This window comes from Amia ocellicauda, chromosome 4 (assembly GCF_036373705.1).
Source record: "Amia ocellicauda isolate fAmiCal2 chromosome 4, fAmiCal2.hap1, whole genome shotgun sequence".
NCBI lineage: Eukaryota > Metazoa > Chordata > Actinopteri > Amiiformes > Amiidae > Amia > Amia ocellicauda.
Genome location: NC_089853.1, coordinates 26339461 through 26357048, shown reverse-complemented (window position 1 = coordinate 26357048; position 17588 = coordinate 26339461). Strand labels below are relative to the sequence as shown.

General features: G+C 36.2%; 1 protein-coding gene across 6 annotated transcripts in view; it reads right to left on the bottom strand.

Annotated features, from left to right (window-relative positions):
* cd276 (CD276 molecule) overlaps nucleotides 1-17588 on the bottom strand; it is a 75433-nt gene that overhangs the window by 16727 nt on the left and 41118 nt on the right. For all 6 annotated transcript variants that reach the window (XM_066701665.1, XM_066701662.1, XM_066701661.1 and 3 more), the window contains 2 exons: nucleotides 12401-12535; nucleotides 2256-2297 (listed from right to left, as the gene is read on the bottom strand). In XM_066701665.1, the coding sequence (XP_066557762.1) occupies nucleotides 2256-2297; nucleotides 12401-12535 (177 nt within the window). The remainder of the gene's footprint in view (nucleotides 1-2255; nucleotides 2298-12400; nucleotides 12536-17588) is intronic.

The window sequence follows — 17588 nt, the reverse complement described above, 5'->3', positions numbered from 1 at the left end:
TCATCATTTTTTGATTGATAGTTTGAATTAGTAGTCCAGTGGGGAATAAGCAACTACAATTTATGACAGCGTGAGGTGGATTTATTGAAGAGGTTTCCAACCATATTGTAATTTTCTATATAGACATATTTATATACATATTCTAGAGGAGAAAATGTCTATGTGCTTTAAAAAATAAGCCTTTGACCAATGAGTAGTGCCTGTATTGTGCAACATGGATGCAAAATCAGAACTCTGTACGCTAAATAATAAGCAAAAAACTGTTTAGAAAAAAATAGTTTGGCAAAGAAGCCTAAAGGGTTAACGCTCTGACTGTAAAAACATATTTTTCATTTAAACTCCAGAGAACTTTTTCTTTGTGAAAGAAACTGGGTCATAATCTACACTCCCAGGATTTGTGTTGCAATGATGTAAATCCTCTGAGCCTTGTATGAGAAGGTTTGCATGTGAAGTGTGTTGAGTTTCAGTCTGTCTACAGGCACCTGACAGTGCCCTGAGCTCTTATCAGATGGCGTACTTCAGAGGTGGTGGTATTAGTGGTGAGACAGGCTGCTTTGAAAAGGTTGTTTTTCAGCATCTTGTTTACAAAACTGAGCATTTTCCTCAGCTGTTCCCCCAAAAGATAATTAACACCCTCCTTAATTCAGAAAATCCAGACAGCAAGTTATCATTGTAGAACCGTCCAATCAGAGGGGCTTTCACTGGGACCAACAAGGTAACTGGCAAGCTCATTAAGATAACACAGAGAAATGCAAAAGGCTCGCTGTCATCCCAGGTCGATTCAATTGGGTTCAATTCATCTCCTTTATTTTATGCTGGGCCTCCTCCTTTGTTTGATCCATTGGAGCCAGATGGCAAAACAAAAGCAGCTGTCTCGAGTGCTTAAGTGGCATCTTTGATTATGTAAATAGCTGCACATTTCTTTCATATGAGATTGCACAGGTGTGACATAAATTTTCTCAGAGGAAAGTGTGAAACCAAGGGGAAAAAATGCCCTGTTAAGACCACATCTTAACCATTTAGCTACTTCGGTCATTATCATTTCACCACACATATAAGGGCCTTTAAATAACAACCATCCATCCACCCCTTTTCAATAGCCACTTCATTGCTGGGGGACACCCTGGTCGGGATGCCAGTTCATTGCAGTATATAACATCTCTCTTTAATCTGGTGTCTGGTCATTTTATTATTCTTGTTTTTAAAAACACTTTATTATTCTCAAGACATAAACTCTCAAGATTAATCTTTTCAATTGTACCATCCTTAATCATGTGGATCTATTCCAAATTCAGAGACACACACTAAGCCTAGAGGTGTCATTTTCAATAATCAGGCATTGCTATCTGTTCCATTGTAGAACTCTTAAATTCAGATGCTTAATTATTTAGCTGATTAATGTTATATTAAATAATTAAGGGTTCTGTTCTAAAAAGGTCCTACAGTGGCATGGCTGAGGATCTCTAATGTAGACAATACTGTTATGCATAAATGTATACCTATTTTTACCTAGCTGCCATTTTAAAATGATTTACCTCTGGCATCTAATAACCATCAACATTTTAAAGGCAATTTGGATTAAATTACTATAATGGAATCCTAAATGAACCTATACTGTTTATGACAATGTCAGACTGATAATGGCTTACGTGTTTTACATTGTCTACAATGGATGACACTACCTCACAATGTCAGGTGGAATTAGACTCAAGCTTTTTCTACCCACTGAATTTCTTGTTAACAAAAGTACAATGGGCACTTAGCTCACATGGAAAGATTATATATCATATGATGTATCTCACTGGGCGAACTGGATTGTAACAACTCCTGTAATTACAGTTTTCATTATAGCTTGTCCCCATTTCTAGGACAACCTCCTAATAGATGCAATAGATGCAAGTCAAACATGTCTATGGGCTTTGAGAATTTCTACCCAGTTCAAATAAAGACCTACGTTAGTACATTTGTAATTATATTTAAAAAAAAGCTATTCAGTTTAATCCCCATAACAGGCATGGGCAATTACAGGCCTTGAGGACTCCAGTGTTCTCTGGTTTCTCATTCTACCCCAGATCTTAATAACATAATTGAACTAATGATCTGTATAATAAGTCAAATCACTTCCAGGTGTTAATCAACTGCTAATTGAAAGGTATTTCACTTGCTAATTAAAATGTACATCAAAAACCTGCAGGAATCCAACCCTCAAGAAATGGAGTTGCCCATCGTTTTACTACAAGGTGGACATAACTGACCTGTCTTGGATTCATCCTCTTCAAGTTCCTTCCCCTCTGCAGCTGAGAAAAGAAGAAAACAAGTACACATTGTTTAATAGAATTCTTAGGGCTTCATTAAATACATTATTCATTCCCAAGAGTCAGAGCAGTATAAAGTGGTTCAGTAAAGCTAACATTACTAAAGTAACAGACAATAACTCCGTTCTGACATGGAGCATGGCATTCTGGAAATACGTTGTCAAGTTAGTAGAAAAAAGTCATAAAAAAGAAATGCTGATTATACACAAAAGGCAAAAGCTCATTTTAGTTTGTCAGTATTTCACTATTTCCAACAGAAACAATGGGGTGTCTTTCAAATTCTCATTTTAAAAGCTTTGTTAATTTCCAAACTCCTGAGTAACAGTGTAATAAAGATGTCATAGATTATATAAACAAACACGAGTATTTGTTTGATTTACTTCTTTGTTGTTGTTTAGTTAGCCACTTCCCAGTACACCATATAATATTTCACAAAGCCCTGTGTGGTGGGAATTTGTGATATTCTGAGTACTTAATAATGCAATATTTTATAATTTAGATACACTTCCATCATTTCCAGCAGAGACTATAGCATTTTGCCAAGTTTTACGACCATATCTATAAAACAAGCACCCCTGACAATGAATCTGAATTAGACGGATTCAACTTCATTATTCTAGAACCTGACAAAACTTATAGCTGCATTAGGACAGGCTAATTCACATGCATTTGGGACAGAAACCTTGTGATTTCCATCTAGCCTCTCCAGTAAAACTGAGGGGAAAATAATCAACTACTGGCTTATTATAAAATATTGCATTAGGATAAGGGTCAATATTGGTGATTCAGCTGATTAATTTAAAGACAAATATTTATTACCAATATTGTTCTGAAACAACTATATAATCTAAAGCTACATCAGTTCCTCAGGAAAGTACGTATGTATGGAAGAAATATCAACAGTAATCAGAACATGTTCAGATATTTCAACAGGTTTCAGGTGTTATTTTTAATACTTTCACTGGTTTTGTATCTGACAATGGAAGTAATATAAACACTTTGAAATTCTGTGCAATATTCCTCCTAGATATTTGACAAATAGACTGTAAGGACTCTGGATCTGAAGCAGCGTGTTCCAATCTCCAACTTTACAATTCATTAAAAGTTGCCAAAGTTATAAATAAACACTCAGCAGTGGGACAGCACAAATGCTGAATAAACAAACCTTAATATTAAACTTTTCAAAATGTTTCTCATCCGTGCAGACTTAAAGCATGTTTCTGAAGGCAATGATATTTTGTATTCACATTACGTTTGCGCTTTGGATGAAGTGACACCACTCCCACATTCAATCCATGATTCCACTGAGGATATAGGAATTGTGCACTACAGATTAATAAAATGGTATTTTATATTATTAAAATATGTGGAGAAATGTTAACAATATAGTTATCAAACCTAAATATCAGGTAATTTAGCCTCTTTTTTAAACACACTCAAAACGTTTCAGTTTCAGTCTATATTTATTTTCAATTATCCACTACAATTTTGTCAAATAGTTTTCTCACATTGAATCTGGACTATGTTACACTAGACTAAGGACTTTTGGCCAGAGTGCAAAATGATGTGCAAGGAAAACTTTTTCCAATGTAAATAATGCTTGTGGAAAAATGTAAACTAAGGTAACAATAAATATTTTTTAAAAATGTGCCTACAAAGAAATACACGTCACCACAAACCCAATTATGCGTCTGACTATAATTGAATCATGTTTCTCTTTCTTTGGTAAAGTGTGCTTGAATTGTGACCCTGAGTAAAACTCTTTATTGTAGTTAGAAAACTAAACTTAATTAATTCTTGTGAATACTTCACAGTGAGCAGAAGCTTGTATTTAGCGTCTGATATTTAGGTTTCCGTTTTGTTTGAACTGGCTCTCTGTTCCATGGAGATATAGACTGTAACTGAACCTAGCAACATTTGCAGCATGAAGTATTTTCAAGAATTAAAATGGAGATTGCACTTGCATCATATAGTGTTACACATAGCTATTGAATTTGAAAAACAACAAAGAAAAAAGAATAATTACTAATATAAATGTGTCCCAATAAAGGGAAATTGCTTACAAAGTATGGAAAACACTGTAAAGATGTATTTAAATGCCTTCTAGATATTGTCTTCAGATCACTTTTTCTTTTATGTACCTACATTTAATTTAGAAACACTTGTAGAAGAATACAATAATGCTTGTAAATATATTTAAATGGTAGAAACTACAGTGAGAGAAAAAAGTATTTGATCCCCTGCTGATTTTGTACGTTTGCCCACTGACAAAGAAATGATCAGTCTATAATTTTAATGGTAGGTGTATTTTAAAAGTGAGAGACAGAATAACAAAAAAAGAAAATCCAGAAAAATGCATTTCAAAAAGTTATAAATTGATTTGCATGTTAATGAGGGAAATAAGTATTTGATCCCCTATCAATCAGAAAGATTTCTGGCTCCCAGGTGTCTTTTATACAGGTAACGAGCTGAGATTAGGAGCACACTCTTAAAGGGACTGCTCCTAATCTCAGCTCGTTACCTGTATAAAAGACACCTGTCCACAGAAGCAATCAATCCATCAGATTCCAAACTCTCCACCATGGCCAAGACCAAAGAGCTGTCCAAGGATGTCAGGGACAAGATTGTAGACCTACACAAGGCTGGAATGGGCTACAAGACCATCGCCAAGCAGCTTGGTGAGAAGGTGACAACAGTTGGTGCGATTATTCGCAAATGGAAGAAACACAAAATAACTGTCAGTCTCCCTCGGTCTGGGGATCCATGCAAGATCTTACATCATGGAGTTTCAATGATCATGAGAACGGTGAGGAATCAGCCCAGAACTACACGGGAGGATCTTGTTAATGATCTCAAGGCAGCTGGGACCATAGTCACCAAGAAAACAATTGGTAACACACTATGCCGTGAAGGACTGAAATCCTGCAGCGCCCGCAAGGTCCCCCTGCTCAAGAAAGCACATGTACAGGCCCATCTGAAGTTTGCCAATGAAAATCTGAATGATTCAGAGGAGAACTGGGTGAAAGTGTTGTGGTCAGATGAGAACAAAATCGAGCTCTTTGGCATCAACTCAACTCGCCGTGTTTGGAGGAGGAGGAATGATCCCAAGAACACCATCCCCACCATCAAACATGGAGGTGGAAACATTATGCTTTGGGGGTGGTTTTCTGCTCACAGTAAGGTCCTGGAGTGGCCTAGCCAGTCTCCAGACCTTAATCCCATAGAAAATCTGTGGAGGGAGCTGAAGGTTCGAGTTGCCAAACGTCAGCCTCGAAACCTTCATGACTTGGAGAGGATCTGCAAAGAGGAGTGGGACAAAATCCCTCCTGAGATGTGTCCAAACCTGGTGGCCAACTACAAGAAACGTCTGACCTCTGTGATTGCCAACAAGGGTTTTGCCACCAAGTACTAAGTCCAAGGGGTCAAATACTTATTTCACTCATTAACATGCAAATCAATGTATAACTTTTTTGAAATGCATTTTTCTGGATTTTTTTGTTGTTATTCTGTCTCTCACTGTTAAAATACACCTACCATTAAAATTATAGACTGATCATTTCTTTGTCATTGGGCAAACGTACAAAATCAGCAGGGGATCAAATACTTTTTTCCCCCACTGTACTTTAGGAGATGCTCAGTTCTTTAGAACGTATGTACATACATACATACATACATACATACATACAACATTTTTGTTTTTGGAAAATACATTTTAGTAGAAGGTAGTCCAAATTAGACAAATACAACATATTTCATGTTAGGCATAGAAATATATTCTATAAGTCTTATTTTTTCCAGGAACTTTTAATAAATCTCAGGGTGGAAAAACAGCAAAAACTCTTCAGAAATCAAAATATGAGAAGTATGTATATTTCTCTTCCCTTCTAAACATAAATCATTGTATCTACAATGTACAACCTACCATTGCTACTGGATAAGCATTGATGACTTTTGCAAATGTGAATAAATAGTACAGAAAGCAAGTTTGTGTGGACCACTTTCAGTTTTGACCGTATTGAGCACCAGTCGCGACCAATATATTAATACTGAAGCTGTTTGAGCAGGTCTAAACAACTCCTAAGGTTTAAAAAACATCAGCTCAAAGACTCTTCTTAAGAGTGTGGCAGCTAAGCGAGGGGAACAAATATTAATGTACTGGATTTCCAAATGCTTCCTGTTTGCTTTTTGAAGATGTGTATGTGTGATGGTAAAATTAATAAGTAAATTTCCATGTGATGCAATGAAGCTAAGGACTACTTGATTGTGCTCTTCACTTCATCCCACTGTGCAAATGCTTGGATACTGAATAAATATAAGTTATAGGTTTCATTATTAAACTTCAAAGTGCTAGAAATCTGTCCAAAAAAATCATATTCACTGTCTCCGTCTACCTCCTTGATATCATACTGAAACATTTTCAAATTAGTGTGTTTGAGAAGGTCATGGATTTAAGAGAAGACTCCTCCCCATGAAGTGCCAAGCAGGGATTTGGAAATAACAAGGATTTTGAACTCATTACAATACCACCCAAATGTCAGAGTCTGTAACTTCCACAAAGTGGGCCTCAAGAAATGGCTTCTGACAGTCTAATACCAGGGCATCTTCGCAGCTGCTACTTCTTTCTTTTGAAAGTAGGTGACTCCTTCGGAGGATGTTTTCAGGAGAAACAATAAAGGTATAAAAACGTTTTCTTCTGCGGATGGTTTCAAGAACATTTTAATCTCTTGGAGGCCTTCCGTTTCTAATCCATTCCACAAAACACACGAATGTCAATGATGCGTTTGAATGGAAATAGAGATTCTTGAATTCAGAGTGCAAATCTTACTTAGCAAAGCAAGGGAACGAGAGGGAATGAGGTTAATTCCTTAGCTATCTTTCCAAGTCTATTCAGATGATTGCACTTTAACTGTCATTCTGAAAAAAAATGGTTAGAACTTGAACTAGGTTAAGTAGCTGGGGTGCAAACATGTGAGATGAATGAAGGAGGAAGCCAATTCAAGGCTCTACTATAACACTCTTATCTTGGTGTATTTGCCGACTACAACCCCAAGTTTAGATAGAAAAAGCTAGGACTATAAAAGTCTGAAACCTGACTTTAAAAAGACTATGTTCGCTGACATTGATATGTATGCCTTTTGTTGCCATGTCCATACAATTATGAAAAAATTGTAAGGTGGCAAAAGGCTTATAACTTCGCTTATGACTGTTGAGTACAAAAGGCTGCTGTTGGGTGGACTTAAGTCCATTGCATGCTTTGTTTCTTGTAAACACCATTTGTTAAGAAAAACATTCAGAGGAAGAAATGTACAGTAATTATGAAAGGTACTTTCCACTGGGGGAAAGAATAAGATATTTCATCATAGCCGTAACTGTTGTCTTTGAATGTAAAAATTATGTCAGGTACCTAACAATAACAAGAATATGGTTTGAGTTCAAAACTGACTGCATATAGCGATGTATTTCCCATGTTTGCAAGCAAGATGCTGTACTTTATTTAGCAAGGTTGTTATAATATTAATATATTTAATATTATATAAAAAAAAAAAAATTAGCACTTTTTCTCACTAGAACCCAAGCAAACTGCACAAGACGAGTGCCAGCACTTACAATGAAACTTTCTCTTATTACTATAACTCTGCCAGTGTACCTCCTCACTGACCTGAAAATCTTTACTGAAAAATTACTTCTGGGCCTCAGCCAAGGGAGACTTCTGAAGTGGGACGAATTGTGTGATGGTTTTGTAATTCAAACTTATTTCCTCTGGGACTATTGCTGAAACTACCAATCCAATATCACTAATTTCCTCATGCAGACCTGCACCCAAGCCTAATGCTAGGCTATGCTTGGACAACCTCAAGACCCAACACAGCACTCCTCCCCATTATCATATCAACAGATTGGGTGAAGTATTAGGTTTCCAATGATACACAGCCTGTGAAACCCTTCTTTTTTATGACCTGGCCCTGCTGCTGTCAGTAACACTGGTGTGAGTGCAGCAGGATGCCTTCAGTAAGAGTGAGTGGAAGCTGTGCAGTCACAATGGTAGGGTTAGTGCACTGGGGACAGAGCACATCCTAATAATCACAAACCTAACCAGTGCCCCCAATCCACCCAGGCTCTTCTCCTCAACTTGCAGCCCAGGGCTAACCCTGCTCTACTCGATCTGCTTTTTATTCTCCCTGACATTTTTCAGAGAGAACACACTGTACTTCATGGCCAAGGGGCAGCAGCAATGCCATTAAGCCATCATTCCCTCTAGCAAACCATAACCCAAGCTTTATATTCAAAGGACAGCTAACTTTCTTAGTGTTTGACTTGTGCATGACTTCATTGGCTCAGACTACACAACCATGACACAATGCTTTCCAAGCTGACCGTGAGAAACTGCCTTCTGCAGAATAGATAGATTTTGGTCTCTGCTTTAGATGGAGGCTTTGTAGGTAAGCATTTATGTAGAATAAATACATGACATCTGAACCACAAGAGAAAATGGCCCGTTGGTAAATATTGCAAAATCAAGAAACGTCTGTTCTGAAAGATAATTGGCATAATTATCTGCTAAATTGTATGGGAAAGAATGCTTGGTCTTCATAAACTGAGTTTCTCAAACTGAGATCACTGTATTCAAACTGAGTAGTGTTAGTAAAATGTTTCGAACACCTCCTGAGTGTAACATGACCATCTAAATGTAATTTATCACAGACAGTTTCATGAGGCAGATGAGGTCAAAAAGGCCCTTAATGCATACTTCTGATACCCTGACAATTTAAGCAGCCTTTTGAGCTAGTGGGGGCCATGTCAGGTGAAACATTAATTATTGGACACCAGTCTTCTTCACCGATTAATTCAGATTCCGAGACGAGCAAGAGTCTGGAGAGTGCAAGAGTGGTGACTATTTCTTGATACATGTCTTTCAAACTGGTAAAACATCTCACATTTAAACTCCTGATAACATATGTTTTCTGTCTTCACAGCCTAATGGCATCAAACATGCCTTTTCAGCTGACAAAATCATGCACTAGTAGAACTGTTAACAAAAATGTATTTTTCATTCTACTGTTTCATTTTAATGTTGAAACTCAAATTCTTCTTTATTTTTATTAGAAATCAAAGATCACATTAAGTATTGACTAATTTCAAATACATAAAAGTTGGCTTCCTAGACTAACAGTTTGAGAACAGAAATACAAATGTAATTACTGGCAATACTGCAACTGTTACTGTCCCATCCAACAGAGCCTGTCTCTTCACTTTTTATAGCATCTGAGCAAGGCTCCAGAAATGTGCTTGACTCCGCTCTGTCTGACATGTACAAAAAAGCCAAGTTCTTGCCCTTTATTTATTAATATAAATGGGATTAAAAACAGGCCCTCGTACTGAGGATATAATGGTTTCCAGAAAGTTCAATCTCTATGTAAAAACGAATAAAGAAAAAATTAAGTAACTAAAACTGAATTAAACTAAAGAAAAATATTCTGTTTTTGAAAACAGTAATGCTCTTACAATGACATAAATGCTTTGCAAAAGCCTATTACTGAACACCGAAATGCAAACCAAGCTCCTCACATACACATCAGTATGATCTTCAAGAGCATCAAGTCTTAGTCATTGCTATTCATTACAAGGTGGACCTTGTGAGAAAGGACATTTCTGCTGTTGTCTGCTCCACCCTTCAAATTAAGAAAGTAAAAGAGAAACAGATTGGTTGTGCTACTGTTTCATGATCAACTGAGCTCCAAGATGAGACTTATCAACTGAGCGCAATACCAACCTGGGGGTCCTGAACTAAAAGGTAAGCTAATGGATTCCCTGCAATTCCACAGTAACAAATACATACGTTTATGTGTGGTTCCACATGCTGTTCTGCCTGTTAAGATATATATACACATACACACTCCTGGAAATTATTACTGAAAAAAATGAGTTACCTGACTATAGACTAGTTCTGAACCCGATTCCCTTACTACAGAAGCTTCCTGTGCTGAGAGTCTACTTCAATCTGTCTGTCCCAATGAACTCCATTAAAAGATAAGACAGCTTAAATTACGTTGCACTTCTCTCCTTGTTATAGCTATGCCTTTCTTGGCAAACCCAGTGATATTTATTTATTTATTTATTTATTTATTTATTTCCAAATAACATCTCTATATTTGTACAGCAACGACATCTCCAGAATGGAAATTATACTAATCCAGGATATAAATCTGTGTTGCTGATGCAAGTTTTGGTAAGGTAAAAATTCCTGTGTTGAATTTTGAGAACTCTATTTCCAGGTTGCCATTCATCAAGCTGGAAAATAATGTTTCATGCAAAAGATACTAGTCCACTGAGATGCTGCTTCTCTTCTGATAGTATTACATCTGGTTCTTACTAGTGATAGTTTAGAGATACTAGAGATATTATTATTTTATCATTCAAAATGAAAGCTTATTTTAGTTTATAAGGTGAAAACATTACTTTTGGATATAATTAGACAAATGAAAATAGTTTTTCATAAATCCAGCCATATCCTCAGCTGGTAAGTAAAGTAAAATCACCAGCACACTTTGTGTTCTAGTATCACAATGAAGACAAAACAATAAAGCAAGGAGGGCATGTTACCAGGATGCACCATTTGCCATGCTTTCACAATAAAATACAAACCTACACAACAGTAGCTATAGTAAGCCATACACTTTTAGGGATCCAGACACAAGGTTCAGACTTTTGCAATTCTTAAAATTCTGGATTTATTTTAAAAAATCTCTGGATACTTCGCAGTGGGTATCTGACCTTTAATTAAATGTCTTTCCTGCTCTGAGGTTACCTCATTACAGGGCTGCTGACTTTCACAGCATCCTTTCAGCTCTCAACTTTCCATTTTCCAGGTTTTAAAAGGTTTTTCACCCCCTCCCTATTTCTTGTCCTAAGCCATTCTTTTGCAGCTAATTACGAAACGGGAACCAGCATACTGCAGCATAACTTACTCTTCCACTTTGCAAACACGCCACTTTTTGTCTTTTACTTCCTTTGCTAAATTCCTGCTCCTGCACATTATATATATATATATATATATATATATATATATATATATATATATATATATATATATATATATATATATATATATATATATATATATATATATTCACATTATCCAAGCAAGACAAAAAAAAAAAAAATTACAGGTTTTACTGCTTGAAAGGCAAGTACTATGTACATTTTCCAGATATAATATAAAGATTATAATCAAACTGTCAAAGGACATTGATGGACCATACTTTCCAATTTTCTTCCATAGCACTTGGGACATTTTTTTTTCCCTTGGCTTTAAAATTTCCACTCATGTTTCGAACATTCTCCATCTAACCCAGCTACTGTGTAAAACGACGATAAAGAGAAAGCACGTAGTGAGAAGAAGCCTGAAATAACTTAAAGGCTTTAAGGGGTGAGAGTGTTACAAAGCTAGCTAATGAGTACTCATGAACTATCCAGAAATCTGAGAGAGCAACAGCTATGAGATGCCTGCTGCAGTGTGCTCAGACAAGCCAAACGTTCAAGGAATGAAGGATACTGGTAAAAATGATTGAAGGAAAGTTAGGAAAAGTAAACCTAATTCCAATCCAGTCGAGAATCATTTCGGACTCTGATAATTACAAGAAAGAAAACTTCTGTGATTGACTAGTGAGCCACGTGAAAAGCTCATTTGAGTGGAGTTCAAGCCTGACAAATTGGTACCATAGTACGCCGCTACATTCACATGTACTTTTCTGTAGACTAAATTAACACATTCTATGAAGATATTGATAAATAGGTATACATTAATGAACAGCAATTCTTAATCATCTAATAAAATGGTTTCACATGAAGGGTGTGAGGGCATTCAACTATAACTGTATATTGTACCGTTTAGTAGTTCTCAATTTACTAAATAACAGACAAAAGTATTTATTTCTAAATAGTCTGATATTTCTGATATTAATTGAAAAAGAAATAAAGTTTCCTACAAATATTATTCAGGATCCTCAAATCTACACTCCAGACCTGTAGTTTCTTTGTGAGACAGTGTGCACCAATAGTACTCAAATCCACTTCACAATTCCTACCTTCTTCTCCCTCCTTACAGCTTTCATTGATCTTCTTCCGGCAAATGTATGCCAAGGTAACAAGAAGTCCCAGGAGGCAGACTGCAAGGCCAATAGTCACCCAGAGAGCCACTTTGGGGAAATCCGCCTGCGACTCTGTTAGAGGTGAGAACAGAATAACGTTACTATGGTACGGTAGTCAAATACAGAATGATAGAACTTAATTTTCAAGCAAAAACAATTAATGAAACACTTAACGCCACCTTTCTTGTGTATTCACTCATTGCATTATATTGTAATGCCCTACAAATTAAGTATTCTGCTATGGAGGCAATAGATTAATTATGGCTGGTGATGTTTTTCCTGACTCTATATTTGCATTTTGGCAATTATCCTGTACAGTAATATGCTGATCTCTGCAATGCTGTTTTAGGAATCAAAATGTGACTTCTGTGTTTTTGATTTTTGGTGGATTGATAAACCTGACAAATATACTTTATAAAGTATTAGGGTTTTTCCATGATTATCTTTAAATTTTAAAGTTCAAAGGATTTGCGAAGTAAAGTCAGGTATGGCAATTCAACTTCTAAAAATAACATCCAAGAAAGTAACATATTTTTAGGGGTCATGTTAATGGTGCAGATTTACAATACTTGTTAAATACTTATTCAACACATATCTTTAACACTGGTAGGCATAGAGTTGGTTCTTACAAAAAATGTTAAATACAATAACCTGATTGGCTTCCTTGAATAACCCAGAGCAGTGTCAGGACCTATGGATTTAAGAATGTTTGATCCAGAGTGGAATAATTTATTTAATGTTGTTTGCTATATCTTCCAAGTTTGTATCTTGAAAAAACTTTATGACGTACAGACAGGAAGGCAGGTCTGGAATTTGTGGTAAGAAGCATCCTTCATATGACAGAGAACTCTCTTGTTATTTGGACAGATTCCATAACAGAAAGAATTAAACCTCAAGGGTGATGACAGCTTACCAAAATGAAACTGCCAAAACAAAGGGTGACTGAGACAAAAGAACATTAAGATTTCAAATTTCCCTGGGGCTTAAATGCACACAGTAAGGCAGACACTCTAAAGAGCTGTAAGGAGTCGCTAAAACAAACAGGCCTCTGTAAGAGCACCACATACAAACAGATAATTGAAAAGAAGACAACTAAAATAAACCATGTTGGTAAAAAAAACACTAGAAAAAAAATTAGATGTTGCTATTGAACCAGATGAGGTCAATATGAGCTTTTGAAAAAGAACAGCACTTTTCTTTTACCTCAAAATGGTACTGATACAGATTTCTTATAAACCAATCATGGCATTAAAGTAGAAATGTGAAACACTGTTGTATCTACAATATCAAAAATATGATCCTGCAAGAGAACATACAGTGCAGTCAAGAAAGTGATTTCAACATAAGAGGTAGGCTTTAAATATTATTCTCATCACTTTAGTATGATTTGATTCTGTGTGTGGATTCAAATGAAAACCATAATTGTCTCAGAAATATGACTCTGGAAAGGATCCAACAGAGTACAACAGAGCCAGATATTTCAAAAAGATAAATGCTTTAAATATTATTTTCATCACTTGAGCATGATTTGAATCCAAATAGTTTGTGGACACAAAGTGAACGCAATGCCAGGGATTCAAATACATTCAACATGGAAAAAATCAATTCATAATCAAACACAATACATTTAAATAACAAACTGAAATTACTGTTGCCACAAATGTTATATTCATGTTGAATTATTTAGCTATTTGTAGACATTTTAATGTGAACTTGGAATTGAATTGGAAAAAGTTCACAACTTTCTTCAACTCTGGAAAACCATATTATCTTAACATCTATTATCTTTCGAGTGTTAGATATTACTCAAAGGGAGAGAGGCTGATGTCAAGGCTGAGGTCCCAATGGGACCCCATGTGAATGCATTTCGTATAACAATGCTGCCCATGGCCGTATTTACAGATTTGGGGGCCCTGGGCTACAGTCATTTTCAGGGCCCCCTCCGAAAAAATGCAATCAGCTGATAGCAAACTTTCAACTACACAACAACACACACGGCACACTAGCATAGCAACAAATGTCAATTACTAGGAAATGTTAATCACAGACAGCTCAGGGTACCCTGCACCTAAACCAGCCTATACCAGCCACACAGTAATGATAATTAGTGTAATAATTACAGTAAATTCTCATCACTGACTCTCTCAAGAGGTAACACCAGACAACATGGTCCACGCTACAAAATAAGTAAAATATGATTGACTCGCCATTACAGGAACTTGTGACTTTGTTTACACGGAGCTTAATAATCCGACTAATAACTAAATCGGAATACAATACCTTCATATAAAGACCTGAACCTGAAAGACCAATTAATTAAATTTCGATCTGAATGGAAGGGGTGGTGTAGACCTTTGATAATCTGTTCAATAGAAGAATATTAATGTTTAATAGCCATGTAAACGCTTAAATCCGACCACTTTCCCAATCGGAAACTATGGGTTCTTTTAGTACAAGGTGAAAAAATTGGTCTGTTGTGTTTGTTAAAATTTGAAAGACTTGAAAATGACGAAAGGCATCAAGATAATCATATAAAACGATCTGGCATTATGGTACACTAATTCTTGTTCTTGACTTCTAACGTTCAACAAGTGCACAGGCAGTATATTTTGCGGAGTCTGTAGAAATTTCTATAGTATTCGTACTAGTATTGTGTACGGCACGCGATACATGTTACCACTACCATCGGCAAGAATGGCATGAGCTTTCTGTTGTCATACTAATCTTGACGATAAAGGGTGCTCTACGCATATGCAAAAATGTATTCCAATGACATCCTTGGTAACTTTAAATGAATACCTCCAACGGATGCTTTATGTTGTGTTCATATAAACAATCTTCATTGATTAAATTCTTTGCATGTAAACATAGCCACTGAACCCTTTTCTCCCAAAGGGTTTGGATTAAATGTATTGGTGAAGTATCACTATTGTCCTTTGTAAAATTGACAAAGTGACAATTCTTCAGCAAAGTCATCATGTAAATTGTAGTGGTACCTTGTTTGTAATTTGTGGGCTGCAGATCATAGCTCAGCATCAGACAGGGTACACTAGATTAATCACGAAACCGAAGTGTGCACACGTTCCATGTTCAATTTAGAAATAATTGCAAAAAATATTAAATTTGTCTCTCTCCTGACAAAATATGGTGTTTGCTTGAGTCCGTTTTTTGCTATATACAGCAAGCTATGGCGTCCTTAAACTCTGGTTGCATGTCTTTTGTTTTGTTTTGTTTTTAAGAAAGTGTTTTCTGGTTCCACTTCCGTGACATTGAAGATGTCAACTTCAAGTGTGTCCGAAATCTGGTTTGCCAATGCAAGCCGGCCCTGATGCTGCCTATTTTCCACTCTGCGCTGTCACAAGCACCCCTCCCATGCCTGTATAAAGACTATGATGCACAGAGAACCAGCCTCTTTTTGCTGTTCATCCCTCGGGATCCTAATAATTATGGAATAAGACTTTTTAGTTTAAAAAAAAAATATATATATATATATATATATATATATATATATACATATATATACATATATATATATATATATATATATATACATATATATACATATATATATATATATATATATACATATATATACATATATATACACACAAGTCTGTACAGTGCTCTCTGTCACTGTCACTAGTGCAGCGGTATAACTTGTTGGTTAACTATGAGCATAGTTCCTGATAAATTACATTCAACTGCAATATCCAATCATCAGTAAATAAAGCAGTTATGACAGCATTTTACTTCTTTGTTTTGTTAGAACTATTATCTATTGACTGTCAGCGGTCTAATGAGAAGCTGTTATTGATGACAAAATAAAGCTTTGATTTTATGTCTCCAAGATATGACACAGCTATAAACATGTTATTCCTAAAATCTCTCTCTCTCTCTCTCTCTCTCTCTCTCTGTGTGTGTGTGTGTGTGTGGCTGGCAAGGGGAGAAGGAGTTAAGAAGTCTGCATTTCCCTGGTCCCTCAGGGCAGGTTGATAAAGATAAATGCTATTGCTGGCTATCATTTCTCCTGTAAACCCCTGGGCCACAAGATTGTATTTTTCTTTCTGATGCTTGATGATGTGATTTTGTTTTCTTCAGAAATAGATTTGTCTCTAATGGCTCTGTTACCAACCTCCTCCTCCTCCTCTCAGACCTTTCTCTCTCCCTCTCTCTGAATTACTTTTTGCTGGGGGGTGGTCAGGGAAAGGGGGGCGAGGGATGTTGCCTAGGATGGAGCTGCAGTAAAGCAGTATAGTCTGCAGGGGACGAATGATAAAGGTGGTTTAAGTTTTTGAAATCTATGAACAGTCATGGTTTCCAGCTCCTTAAAGTTTTCTTGACAATTTCCCCCTTTGTCCTCACCTTCATTGGCTTTCCCGTGGTGAGCTGCTAACTCCCTCAGCAGTTACCCTTTCCCTATCTCTTTGTCACTGTCAGAAGTAAACCACATTGCACATACAGAAGTTCTGTAGGGCGAGCTCTTGTAAAACTTCTCTTAAGTTTTCAATGGTAGGCTAAGCTTCAATTCTGCAATACTGGCATCTGATATCTAAAGAGGAACAATCTTTAAGGGTGCATTTGTAAAAGCAACTGAAGAAAAATACAGAAAACACAATACAATAACAGACACGAAACTAATAACAGACACTATTCTAGGTATTTTGTCTGTCTAGCTTACACCATGTCAATTGCTTTGCCATGACATTTTTGCTGTTAAATGCTGAATGATGGTAAACGTGGATTCTATTAGTAGCTCGTCACAGTTAGTCCAACAGTTAGTTAGATAGTTAGTTCCTTAAATTTTGGTTATATGGTTACAGTACACAAGGTATAGGCCTACTGGTTAAAATGGTTTGTGGTAAACAAAATGCATGGCTCTAAATCAATATTGCTAAAATCAAAAAACGAAAATGCATGTCATAAATTGGTATTTTATATCAACAGCAAATGTTTTCATCAAGACTTCTTTTGAGGACTTAAATTCCACATGATTAATAGGCAATGGACTTCAAATGTATGATCATTTAAATGAACAAATCATCTGATACCTGGCAAAAATCTAGAAAGAGCAATAAATACTAACTTCTTCAATAAATAAAAGAGACTGGTAATAACTGGATTAGAA